The sequence below is a fragment of the Seriola aureovittata genome, chromosome 23 (genome assembly GCF_021018895.1).
Source record: "Seriola aureovittata isolate HTS-2021-v1 ecotype China chromosome 23, ASM2101889v1, whole genome shotgun sequence".
Classification (NCBI taxonomy): Eukaryota; Metazoa; Chordata; class Actinopteri; order Carangiformes; family Carangidae; genus Seriola; species Seriola aureovittata.
The window spans coordinates 14,444,358-14,457,916 of NC_079386.1; the positions used below are offsets into that span (position 1 = coordinate 14,444,358).

At 42.5% G+C, this 13,559-nt stretch overlaps 1 protein-coding gene and 1 non-coding gene across 2 annotated transcripts in view; both read left to right on the forward strand.

Moving 5' to 3' along the window:
• arhgef40 (Rho guanine nucleotide exchange factor (GEF) 40) overlaps positions 1–13,559 on the forward strand; it is a 39,880-nt gene that overhangs the window by 13,815 nt on the left and 12,506 nt on the right. Inside the window, exons 6-21 of the mRNA XM_056369193.1 lie at positions 142–380; positions 470–658; positions 1,286–1,400; positions 1,954–2,047; positions 2,227–2,313; positions 3,169–3,285; positions 4,244–4,342; positions 4,495–4,646; positions 5,531–5,669; positions 5,860–5,979; positions 7,218–7,409; positions 7,526–8,050; positions 8,851–9,251; positions 9,712–9,961; positions 10,767–10,856; positions 12,951–13,157. Coding sequence (XP_056225168.1) covers positions 142–380; positions 470–658; positions 1,286–1,400; positions 1,954–2,047; positions 2,227–2,313; positions 3,169–3,285; positions 4,244–4,342; positions 4,495–4,646; positions 5,531–5,669; positions 5,860–5,979; positions 7,218–7,409; positions 7,526–8,050; positions 8,851–9,251; positions 9,712–9,961; positions 10,767–10,856; positions 12,951–13,157 — 3,016 coding nt within the window. The remainder of the gene's footprint in view (positions 1–141; positions 381–469; positions 659–1,285; positions 1,401–1,953; positions 2,048–2,226; positions 2,314–3,168; positions 3,286–4,243; positions 4,343–4,494; positions 4,647–5,530; positions 5,670–5,859; positions 5,980–7,217; positions 7,410–7,525; positions 8,051–8,850; positions 9,252–9,711; positions 9,962–10,766; positions 10,857–12,950; positions 13,158–13,559) is intronic.
• Positions 753–840, forward strand: trnar-ucu (transfer RNA arginine (anticodon UCU)). The gene is given in 2 exon segments: positions 753–789; positions 805–840. It is a non-coding gene; the product is annotated as a tRNA-Arg (tRNA).

Genomic DNA, 13,559 nt, shown 5'->3' on the forward strand with positions numbered 1-13,559 from the left:
CGAACGTACACAGATATAGAGTTGAGGAGGATGACACAAAAGACACCTCCTGAACACATTCTGAAGAACGTTATGTACGAACGGCACAATTATTAACTTTCTTTTGTACCTCATTAAGACCTTCCTGTGCTTTGTCTTTAGGAGGAAAAGGAAGGGAAAGGGGGCCAAAGGGAGGGCTAGATCTGGTGGCCGTGCACACCAGAGGGGCTCAAAGCCGCAAGCTAAAGCTCCTCAACCAAGTCCCACCACCTGCTCCGCTTCAACGAAGCTGCCCATCACGGAGGAGAACCAGTCAGAACAAACAGGGCAGGCTGACCAACCCGACGGAGCGTCCACTACAAATACAGCGAGCACCGAGAACACAAAGAAAAGCAGTACAGGTCTGGAGATAATTGTTGTTTTCATGTGAACATTAAATTCTAAAAGTTATGAATTTAATGTTTTCTATAACTTTTGTATCTCTCAACAGAGACAGAAGCTGAACCTTTGACAGTCTGTAATGGCCAATCAGGCACATCCTTATTTAACCACTCTGATGAGGAGGCGGGATCAGGAGAGACATGTCCTGACCAATTGAATGGCGTTACATCTAAAGAGCCCCCCCTGCTTAGGGAGTTGGACACAGAACTTCTCCAGTCAGGGAAGCTGCAGTTGACAGGCAAGTTTCTTTCAGGGTTACAGTGGTTTCTATTATGCCGGTCAGCAGAGTCATCTCAAATCTCATCTACTTTACTGTCAGCCTTAGAAGTCGTGGCTCCGTGGCGCAATGGACAGCGCATTGGACTTCTAGACATAGATGAAGCAATTCAAAGGTTGTGGGTTCGAGTCCCACCGGAGTCGCGGTTCAAAGCTTTAGCGTTGCTTTGGATTAAAGCGTCATCCAAACAAGTGACTTTGTTGTTATTTATTCTTGTCCAGTACACATGGTTTGGCTACAAGCTCTTCACGCTTTAGCGTCCGATTAAAAAAGAATATTACAACAGAAATCGCACCTCTTAGGGTGCTCCCGTGGCTCAACTGGTAGAGTGTGTGCCACTTAGGCTCAGTCCTATCCACAGAGGCCGTAGGTTCAAGTCTGACTCATGGCCCTTTGCTGCATGTCAGCCCCTCTGTTTCTCCCCAACTTTCCTGTCAAAGCAGCATCTGTTAAATGCTCATGAAATTTCATGCTGCAAATTGGACACATGGCCAAAATTATACTCTTTGCTTGCAGCCCCAATTATGAATTATAAATGTATTAATGTATTGTAAAAAAGATGCTTATTTTGATGCTTACGGACCACAGGTACCATGGACAGGTTGGGACGTGCTCTGGTTGTAACGGCGACAGATGTATCAGAGGAGGCTTTCTGTGAGGAGGAGGTGGCCCGGGTTCTGGCCTGCTACCACAGAATCACTCGGTAATGCTGAACTCTTCTTCTTCCTACTCTAATCAGAAAATCTTATTCAGAGATACATTGCAGTGGTTTATTTTAGTCGTCCCTGTAGGATAAGTTTGCATGTATCATCAGAGAATTAAGGCTTGCAAATTTAGCAGACCTTACAGTGCACATTACCCACTTTCATACCATAAAATCCCTGTTGTTTCTGATTCACCTTCTGCTCATGCAACACATTCACACACCTGTATATCTTAAAACTTCATTAGCTTGTCCTCTGATGTTTATATTTGGGCATGTGTCATTTGTTTCTTGTTAAACCCCTTATTTACAAACCTGTTTAGCCAAAAGTGCTTCACAATTATATTTGACTTGAGTTGCCTTTTGATGGCTTTGCCAAATACTGCAAAAGGTGATGTTTGGAAAACATGGTATGTGCCAGAAAAATGAGAAAATGATCCTGCAAAAAGTGCTAAATCTTGCAGGTGTCTCATTGTAGAGGAAAACTCTTCTTTTTCTAACTACTGCTCCTGTTTTAAACGTACACCCACCTCTCTCCATCCGTCCTCATCAGGCCGGCAGCCAAAGAAAAAGGTCTCACAGTGTTAATGGACAGCAGACGCTCTCCACCCTCCGCTCTCTGCCTCTCTGCGCTTAAAACGTTCCAGGTGAGGAAAAAACAAAAACAAAACATCTTTAGCCACATGTGCTAAATGTTTACTTGTGTGCTTTAATTTGCCTGCAGATGTGATCAAGTAGCTGAAGCATGTGTGTTTCTCTCTCCATCTGTGTGCGTGTGTGTGTCTGTGTGTGTGTGTGTGTGTGTGTTTGTGCGTGTGCGTTCCAGATGCTGGTTCCTGGCGGTCTTGGATCTGTTCTGGTTTTGGTGGAAGAGCAGCAGGAGTCCCTTCCTCATAATCTAGAAGGAGCAGAGGTGACCTCATACAAATCACATGTTTACAATTTAATGGACCAACACCACATGCACACAGAGTGCAACTTTGTTGTTGTCAAGTCTAAATCTTAAAACATAAGTAAAACGCCCACATGACACTTTTAAAATCATGTCAGAACCAGTGTGAGAAAATATTAGCAAATTAACTGTTCATATATGAAATGCAAAAGCGTTCAAGAGGAAATAACATTTCAAAAACCATGTTTTGTTTATGTTGCCTGCTAAAACCTGATGAATATCAGATGCTCTCAGCTGGAGGGCACTTTCACATTGTGCTTGAATCTAAAATAAGCCTGAATTGGCAAATAATACAATTTTTACCAGCAATTCAGCTCATTTTCTTTGCATTGAGCAGTGGAGATCCGTCTCACACACACATGCATGAGAAAACTCGTCCTGCCATGTGGTTTGTATTTTAACCTGGCAGCGTTAAAACCTCGCATGTCAAAGGGAAATCCCACCCAAAAGATGTTGACACCAAAAAAAATTCCTTCATCTAGTTTGTTGTTTGGCTGTTTTGTACATACTTGCTTCCTCAGCCCTTTCTGTGAAAGAAAGCTGAAAAACAATTATGTAAGACTCTCAGTATAAAGGAGGAAGTGTCTATCTGTAGCCATGAGTACAAATTATTATCAGCTATATTAAGTCCATGATTAATATAGACATTGGCTCACACCAAAGCAGATAAGAGTTTATATTCTCAAGGCTACAGCACAATCTCCTCATATCTTATGTTTTCTTTTTTGCCTCATTTTCTATTATCTCTCATTATTTTTTCTTACTGTGTTATTTCCTTGTCTGTAATTTTTTCTTATCCTGTACTGCTCTGTCCAGATCCACATGGTGCGAGGAACAGGGGTCCTTCAGCAGTTTGTGGACAAGCAGCAGCTGCTCACACAGATGGACGGAGAGTTCACCCACTGTCACTCAGACTGGCTGGCCTTCAGACTAGTGAGAATCTGCTGTTTAAATAAAAGAAGTAGACCCCCACCCCACCCCACCCTAAAATTCTACAACCTCCATACAGTAGTTATTTTTCTATTTTTCATGGCAGATCCTCTCGGCTGAGGCAGCCAGGTTTACTGACCCGAGTGTGTGTTAAAGTCTCTGGGACACTGAGCAGGAGGAAACCATCACTTGAGGCATTTAAGATCGGCTGATATCTGTGCTTTTGCTAAATTAATCAGATTGTTTTTTTTTTGTATGAATCACATCCAGAGCCTTTCTCTCAGAGAATAGTTGCTGCAGCCCGAGTCTTGCATGAACACATAGATTTCAAGAGTAGCTTTAAATATAAAATATCAGAGCTGGAGAATTTAGACCAGTGTCAAGTTGTGTGTGAAAATCTGCCATCTGTTTGATTTCGCTGTTTTAGTTCTTGTTGTTCGAGTGCCAACTGAGAAAATCTAAGCAACAGGAGGAAATTTCACATTTCTCTCACGATGATGATCATATTTTGGTTTTGCTAGTTAAAGATAAAAATGTGAAAAAGGATAACACTCGTTAATGTAGACAAAGTCGTGATGTTTACGATTGAGTAGGTTCTGAGTATTTCTTTTGTGTACGCCAAACTTAAAATATTACCCCCTGAAAGGGAGGGTGTAGAGTGGGAGAAAGCAAAGTTTGGAGAGGAAAGAGCGCTTGTGTGGTGGGGGTCGGTGATTTCAGAGATTGATGATGAACTGGGGCTGCAGGATAAATCAAGGAAGGAAGGAAAAAAAAAAGAAAAGAAATTTAAAGACTCTTAATGGGTTTTTCCCAGACAGTTTATGTTGCTTTATCCAAACAGATTAAACCGTTTTCCTGTCCCCTGTACTTTCTATGACCTCTCTATGTCTGCTTTGATTGAATAACTAGAATGCTAATCTCAAATCACTGATTCCACTTCTACTTTTTTCTCCCCCTTCAGAGCCTGGAGAGTCTGACAGAGCGTTGTGAGAGCGCCCTCTCACTGCTGGGAGAGGCACTGCAGTCTATGGACACTGAGCCAATGCCAGACAACATCAAGGTTGTTTCTGCTTTTCTTTTTTTTTTTAACACTTATTTGATGATACAAAATGTAATGTGCCTGTCTGATGGAAGCAAAGTACAAACTTCGCTGCGTGTGGTTTGGTAATTAAACCTCTACAGAAACATAATAAGCATGTTGGTCTTCTTCAGGCGGTTCCTCTGTGCATCGACAAACACAGGCAGCTCATGGTGAGCGTCCTGGCCGACCAACGGTTAACTGAACTGCAGCAGAGGGGCGGGGCCTGGCTCGCAGGGTTGACCAATAGTGCATCTGGACTAGCGCAGAAGTCGCCAGACTGCAGGTACCAGAAAATAAATTTTTATACCCTACAAGGAATATTATCGCCACCAACTTCAATCAGAAGAATGTCACTGGAAATTACCACAGTCAGTGAATACATCTCCAAATAAGGAATTGATAAATATTATGAAAACTAGTGAAAGAAGTTGTATAATAATATTCAGAAGTCTACAAAATCATTATTTCTAGCAGCAACGTGCTTTTGTATATACCTGGATAATAATAGGCTTTTTTTATGTTATGATGCTAATGAGACTGAATACAGCTTGGATGTACATTACACACAGGCCTATTGAAGTTGGACTATTTTAGATATGAAGACGCCATGATGTACAGAACAACAGTAATTAGGCAGACATGCAGAAACCACCTTACACAAGCAGCTCGGTCTCTAGGGGCAGAGGAGGGATGTGCAGGTCCTTTCTCCTCACAAGTCTTTGTGTTTGATTGAAGGATTATTTTGTCAAGATGAGCTATAGGTTAAAAATATTCCTCATCACGAAAACAAAGTTGTTTGCTTTTAGCCAAAAAAAAGGAAGAAAAAAGCTGAACATCAAACAGAGGACAGAGCGATGGAGCTTGTTTGTTTGAGCCTGACTGCAGCTTAAAGATGATCTAAAGACTGTTGTATTTGTAGCTGTTCCTATCCAGTAATGAGTTTTGGCTCGGTCTGTACAAGCATAGTCTTATTGCTGATTTGATTCCTTGTTTTTTTTTTGTTGCCTGACAGTTGGTCTGCAGCCTTTTTTGTTTTCCATAATTACATCTTTTCTACCAGTGTTTTTTGGCTGACATCATACAATTTAAATAAAAATTTTAAAAAAGAAACATTTCTCTCTTCTTCCTCAGTGATTTCCTGGTAACATTTGTCTTCTGTCCTCTCAGAGCGGCCCTCACTGCGACCTCGAAACTCTACGACAGCGTGGATGACGCCCTCCATCGGCTCGTCCGAGAGTCCAACCAGAGAGGTCGCGACCTGGAAGCTCTGGGACGACTGGCGCTGCTGGTGGACAAACTGGAAAAGGTGTGTGAGGGAGGAAGAAGATGATCGTTGCTCACTCGTACCTCGCCAAACTCTGGGATATTACCCCTATTTCTTATTGCCAAGCTTCACGCCCCTCATCTCTCTCTCTGTCCCCCATGTACAGTAAAATGTGTTGTGTCCTCCTTTCACCCTCTCTCTCTCTCTCTCCCTCTGTGACTTTATTTCACAGTGTGATAAGGAGATTGAGCAAGTCCAGTCACAGCTGGACGATTACAAGGACCCTCCTCTCTCCCTCAGCAGACTCTCCCTCAAGCAGCAGAAGTTCAAGACCTTCAGGGAAACAGCAAATGTGAGTGACTCCTCGTTTTTTTGGTACAGTATTTGTTAAAATCCATGGAACGCACATGTTTGCATGTTGTATATTTGTACACACAAAAAAACAAACAAACAGTATAATCAAAATATCTGTATAATAATTATTTTCATGTTAACTCCCTACTCTGGCGCCATGTGGTGGTAGTATCAAGAATGATATGGAGACACTCAACAGGATTATCTCTACAAACACAAACTGATGCCATCAGAATAATTTTAACAATTTTTATAATCACATAAACTTCCTCAACATAGAGGCTTAAGTTAAAATATGCAACAATTAAAATAAGAAATGAAACTTAATTCTCTTACAAATAAATTGTTGAATTCGTATACACTGTTTCGTTTCGTGGTGGCTAACGTTAGCATGTTAGCATGTTGGGTATGACTAATTTAGACATGGATATCGGTGTGTATCGGATACTACTGGGTCACTTTGCTGACACACACGCTATACTTTGTAGCATTTTCCATTAATCTGTAATTAACACTTATGGCTAACGTGGCTGCTGTTTAGCAATTTTACCTATAAAGACTTTAAAAATGGTTTTGGTAACAGTTCATTTACTTTTCTTGCATCCTTAACTATCCTTAATACAGAGCCAAAGTCCTGATGTCAACTGCTGTGCTAGCCGCCGTAGTAGCTGCTGCGCTAGCTGCTGAATTAGCTGCTGTGCTACTAGTTGCTGCACTAGCCGCTGTTCAGTGCAGTGTCTCATTTAATTTCTTTAGATGAATTTCCTTCTGTTTCCTCCACCAGCACTCTGTGATGCACACTAACTTTCTAACAGTGATCTAAACAAACAGTCTAAACAAACAGTAATCGTGTTTCGACCTCTATTGTTAGCCACAGCTGCTGTCAAGCTGGGTATGTTCGACCCACAAAAGTTTCGGGCTTGTGGGAAATGGTTCTTGTTAAAAACCACTCAAAGATTTTGAATCCATGCAGAACCCTTGAGCCACACATGTTACTTACTGAAAGACTTGAGGAGTCAATAACTAAAAGTTTAAAATGTAAACAGATGTGTTTTGAGCCCACAGTGGTACAGTATATTTGTGTCATTCTTGTGGATGCAGGCAAATGCAAAAGAGACAGTTACCATTATTCCAGTCATGAGTTCCCAGAGTTTATCTTGTCAAGCCTCCACAGTAAACACTTGAGGGTTTTTTCCGGGGCACAGACGTCACAGTGGATCTTCCTGAATCCTTTAGGAGCTGCACAGTGAGACTCTGTCAGTGCTCAATGACTTGGAGGGCTGGTGCGAGCTGGACTGGGCAGGCCTGAGCCAAGTGCAGATCCGACTTCCTCCAGTGAGGGAGAAGCTGAGAGACATGTCCCACTGTCTGTCTGACTGCTGGACCACGCTGGACAACACACAGAGGCTGCTGTCCACGCTGACTGAGGTAGCTCAGCCACAGGAAGACTGTTAAACACACAGGAAGTCATGAACACACATTAATGGTTTCAAATCTTCCTAAGGGCAAATCAGATTCACCTTTCCTTTCTGTCTCCTGTGCAGGCCACCCAGTGGTGTGATGCAGTTTCCTCCACCTCCTCCTCCCCGTCTTCCTCTTCTTCCACCTGCCCTCTGGCCTCCCTCCCTCCCATCCCCCCGTCACGTTTCCAGGACGCCCGGTCATTAGCTATAGAGCTTGGTGGCGGGGCGCTCCTGGACCTCTGGACCCACACAGTAGAGCGCTACCAGAGGACAGTAGCGCAGGTCAAACCCCGGTTCCTCCAGTCTGACAGGAGCCAGAATCAGGGCCAGGGGAAGCCCAAGATGCCCTCGGCAAGCAGCCTGTGGGACCTGATGGGTCCTGAGGGAGAGGGCGACTGGGGGCTGGGAGCCGGAGGAAGTGAGGGGGGGCTGCAGTCCTGGGGATCCCTGGCATCGCTGTTCAGGCCGCAGACCTGCTCCACACTGAAGATAGGAGAGGAGAAAGGGAATAAGAAAGATGGAGCAGGGGGAGGAAGTGGAGGAGGAGCAGGAGGAGCTGGAGGAGGGAAGTTCCTGCAGAACCTCCTGAATCCTGCAAAGAAGAGCGTGAGTTGGTTTAGTTTCATTTCTGTTTTTATTGCTGTGATATATTTTGCTCTTTTCTATTCTTTAGTAATTCCTGTTTGTTTTAATAACCAGGCAAATATATCTGATGCTAAATATTACACTGACTTTTTTCAATTGACAGTATGTCCAACATGGTTTCATCCAGTATTCTTAGACTGTAGTTTTATATTGTTATCCACTGTCTCTGAATTTGATTAATCGAATCCAAAACCTTCAGAACTGTTTTTGTCTTTGTTCAAATTTAGCATCTAGATTTAAAACCACCATGGGACTACTAAAGCAATTCTCTCAGGAAGTTAGCCGAGTTTTTAAAACACTGTCTCGTAACTTGAAAACAAAACAAAACATAACAAAGACAGTCTTGTGCATCTGGTCAACATCTCAAACTTGCTTTTTCAATTTGCTGTTAACGTCCTCGATTTCACTTGCATCAACGCATAACAATTACAGAAAGAGGCTAAATGTTTCTCATGATGCGTTCTTGTTTTATAATAAGTGTTTGCATTTTGATTTAACTGAAATACGGGCAACTTTGAGGGCAGTGCTACATTTAATGAGCAGAAATACTTAATGGTGATATTGGATTTTGAATGATTTTTGCAACAATGTTAAGATGAACATTCCTGTCTGGATCTTTTTTTTCCATGAAGTTTCTCTATTGACTTTCATAATATACATCTATGTTAAATATGATATAAAATAACACAAAAAACACAATATTGGTTAAACCTTATTCCGCTAATGTCGCTAATCTCATGTTAACATCCGTCTCCTTTCAGCCCACAGAGGCCCCGCTCCCTCCCAAGCCCCCCAGAAAGCGCCACCCAAGCTTCGACCTGCAGGCTCTCCTGGCCCCCCGCAGAGGCACGGCCACCCCCAAACCTGCCGAGTCTCCAGTGGGCGGGGTGAGCCGTCACTCCCCCATGTCCTGGCTGGGGAGGCGGGCGGTAGCTGACCCGGTTATCGCTACTAGCATGGCTGCAGCTATCCCTGGATGGGGCAGTGCTCCTGCGGGAGGAGGAGGAGGAGGAGGAGGAAGTGGAGGAGGGGTGTTGATTCGAGGAGTGGAGGTCAGCAGCAAGGAGGTGGTGGACCACACGGGGTCGCCACGGCAACACGTGCTGCTGGGGAGGACCGAGAGGGAGACGGGCACAGACAGAGCCGGTTCAACTGCCCAGAGGTTTGTTTTTGCATCATTTTTTTCCTCTTTTCTCTTTCGTTCAAACACTTTTTTGTTAAAGCGCGACACCTTTGTGTGTATTCTTCTGTCGGGAGCTTGTGTGTGAGAAAATGAGCAGGAGAAAGTCTGAGTTGGCTCTGATCTATAAAAACAAGACCAACATTATCAATTGCATTAGGAGAAGGCCAGGCTGAGACGAAAGGGAGAAGTGATTCATCCTTTTATGGATAATTTAAGCACAACTGAAGTCGGTTTGAGAACGATTTTATCAGTCAGCATGCAATCTTAGATAATTTTATCATTATGAACTGTTTGATCTCTGTCCATTGCTTACTGCTGTCTTCACTCCCACCTCCTCTTCCCTCCCACTTCTCCTCTTACTCCCACATTTGTTTCTCTTTTGCAAATGTACTCATTCCATTTTTTTTCCCCCTCTCCTCCTCATCTCCTCGTTTCTCAGTAAGCTCTACCTGCTGTGGTGCAGGATGCTGAGTTCAGAGCGGCAGTATGTGGCTGTGCTTAAAGGGGTAGAAGAGACATACCTCCCTTTGCTGGAGCTCTTAGACACCCCAGCCTCCATCAGGGGGAAGGCCGACACCCTCTTCCCCAACTGGGCCAGCCTCAGCTCCTTTCACTCGCAGAACCTTCTCCCTGCCATGGAGGGTGCTCTTGTGCAGAGCTTGTTGCAACAGGACTGCTTCAGCAAATATGTAAGTATGTAAGTCCAGGAATGAAGGGTGAAATGCAAAGGAAAATACATTGTTTTTAAATGCATGTAGAAATGATTTTAGCCGCAGAGGCCCCTCATGTGAGCAGGTCCACGAAAGATTGATTTCCCCTTCTCTGATTATTCATGTGAAAAAATGTATTGGCCTGAGGACATATAATTATCCAATATTTAACAAGAAATGAAAGAAAGGATAAAGAAAAAAACATTTTTCTTATTCCCTATAGCATTCAGAATCACGTTGCCCTTCAGATTTATCCTCAGGTCCCTCTTGGTGGTCCTGACCCCCAGGTTGGAAACCACTGATGTACTACACAGAGCGTTTTTAACATCTGAATGTACGACTTTATAGCAAGGAGGACCAAAAATGCAAAAATAAGACTCACGTCGTTGAAAAATGTAGTTTTACTTTGAAAAGCTATTTCCAGTGACACAGTATTAACTTTGTTAAGGACCTTATTGTTCTTTTATGAAGAGATGTTTGAAATTAGATTTTCTGAGAGTTTGAGGCGAGTAATGAAAGATGAAAGTTTTGCATTTACTGCTGAACAATAAAAAGATTAACATATCTAAATATATCTTTTGTTAGAGGAAAAAATAATCACTTCCTGTGTGTCAGAGGACTTGGTACTAGTTGGATCGCTTGCGTGGTACAGGTTCTTATTTTCTTTTAACAGAACAGGGAAATAAGAAGGAGAAAATTCAAGGGAATTAAAATATATATAGATTTTTTTTTTTTTATATTCAAAACCAAAACCACTATGTTTATATTTCTTTTTTCACCACAGCGGGAGCAGTTTCTGCAGTACTCCCACTACATCAGGGCTAAACCAGAACTGGACTCTCCACTGGTCACGCAGGCTGCCGACTTCTTTAAGGTAGGATTCATCATGTCTCTGCTGTCTAATTATAATACAAGACATATCATGAGCGAAACAGGCAGTCAACGCCATGACTGAGTATTTCCACCTTGTAACTGCAGTGAACCAGCGACGGTCTCATATAAACGGATTCAGACAGCCATAAACCTGAGGAACCGATCCTGTCAACTTGCGGTTACGAGGGGTCGGGCAAAATAAACCTGAAACCTTGTCAGTACAGAGAGCGAAAGTTTGCATTAGCACAACCACTAACACTGTATCAGCCACTGCCAGATACAAGCTAACAACTTCCAACAACCTCATCTGAGTCTGGGTCTGACTGAGGCTTAAAACATGTGACTGAGTCTCTCTGATGTTTCCTACGCTAACCATCTTGATGCGCACTGCTCTTTCACCGCACGACTTAGCACAAGCAGCGGTGGTGGGGGGATTGGGAATCTCTCAATGAGGAGTTAAACGTAGATTTATGTGGGAAAACCACATTAAACAAAATATTAATCATAGCAGAGTATTTTTTTCCTGTTTCAAACATGTCTGCAGGGGAACTTTAAGCCCCTGAATCTCTAAGACATCGGCTTCTTGTGTCTACAGACATTTCAGGAGAAGAGTTTCAATATGAGGAGTTTAACCAGTTATTTTTTAAGTGTAAGAAAACATCATTTCAATTAGAGAAAAGTGCCCATTTTTCCCACTGATGGTCGCACATTCCTGAATCCATACACATAATATTAATCTCATCAGGGTCATAAAATTTTGATTTGGTTATTGTCTTTTTCAGAAAATCTGTTAAACGACAGTGTGAGATCATCATTATGAGTAAAAAAAAAAAAACACATCACAAGCACAAACCAATTAAAGTTGCTTTACTCAACAGTGGCAGCAATTAAAAATGAGCTGTATACAGTAAAGCTAATTACATGTTTAATATATACTAGAAGAGCCAATTAAAGGCGGATTATGGAGAGAGTAATTTGAGCTTGTAAGCTACAATTAACTAAAACTAATATATCGACACCATCATGAGATCACTGAGAGGACTTTACAAGGAGATATCACAGTGCTTAAGATTTGTGAGGCTCAAAAAGGAGCATTTCTAACATATCACCACCAGGAGGCAGTGTGGGCTCACGGTGCCGCAGCGGCTTCCAAACAGCTTGAGCTCGCTGTGGATTATGGCTGCAGGGTGGGTTTATGGTTATCACGATGGTGATGGATGCAAAGGTGGTGCTCAGGCTAAATGATGATGGCGATCACACTTGGCTGAGGTGGTGATGATCGTCGTGACGATGAGTACAGGAACAGCGCACATGGCTACTTTCACACGGTTTCTGTGATTAGAGGAAACCCAGAGGAAGAACATTTGAGCTAAACGCTGAAGAATAATTATCAAGTATCTATTTATCACAATTAGCTTAACATAAAAAAATCTATTTAGTTATTGTACATTTTCACCAACAGCTCATTATTCATCACTTATGAATGTACTTTTTAAACACACTTATATAAAGAAGTCACAGGTTGGTCTCTGATGTCATACTGTATTTTAGATAGTTTACATGAATATAAACCATATAATGTAAGTTTGATTGTTATTTGTGTTGTTAAATATCAAGATAATTGTTATTTTGTGTAAGTAATGTCATTTCTAATCTCTGTCATACAGTAGAATAATACACATTAAACTTATATATAGTGTATGAAAGTAAAAATCAATAATAATACATTTCTCTGTGATTTATTTTTTTTGTTTTTACACATTTATTTTTGTTTGTTTTCACTTGTCAACACACCTACATTGTGTGTCTGATGGCTTTTTTTTGTCCATCTGTGCAATGCATGATGGTTAATAAATCTTGACCAGTGACGATAGCTTGTACACTACTTTCTTATGTTGCATTGTGGGATAATTCGAGGGTCAGTTGGCGGTTTATTAGGTTACAACTGTCTGGTTGCTTTGGAGGCTGCAGTTTGTGCTGCTGTGGAATTGTATCGCATTATACTGACAGGTGTGGAGACTGGAGACGACAGTAAACGGAGATCAGGTCTAACATATCTCCTCTTCCTTCTCTCGCATCTCCCCTCTTCCCGCAGTCCAAACTCCCCGCAGCCTCCCCCCTCTCCCCTCTGTCCTTCCCTCACTGTCTCCAGGCTCCCACTCAGCGACTGGAGCAGTACTGCGAGGCCGTGGAGGAGCTGGGAGGGTTAAACCCCGCCTCCGACTCCGCCCTCTCCACCCTGAGACACGCCCAGCGGCACGGCGAGGACCTCAGGGCCAGTGACCTCATCGCCGGATGTCCGGTGAGAATGCCTGTCCCAGTTTATGACTCTGCAACTGTGAATCAAGTCCCACTTTCTTTTCTTAGAGGGAAACTAAGTCATCTCGATGAGGTCAGGCCGGTGGAAGACATGAAATCGTTATCACTGTTGCACCTTTTATCTACGGCTCATTATTTACAGGTTTTACTTTTTTCAAGAAGGGGATGTAACGGTATTTATTTTGAATATAAAATAGTACAAATACTCTTTAGGTTAACCACATTTTAAATGTACTTCAAAGGAATTATGTGGAAGCGCATAATCACAACCTCATTTGCATTTCCTCCAATTTTTCCAACTACTGGAAGATGTTACACAGTGTTCATTGTCTTGCATTAGGAAACAACAACTTCTGGGGTGTGTTCACACACAAAATCCAGGGGA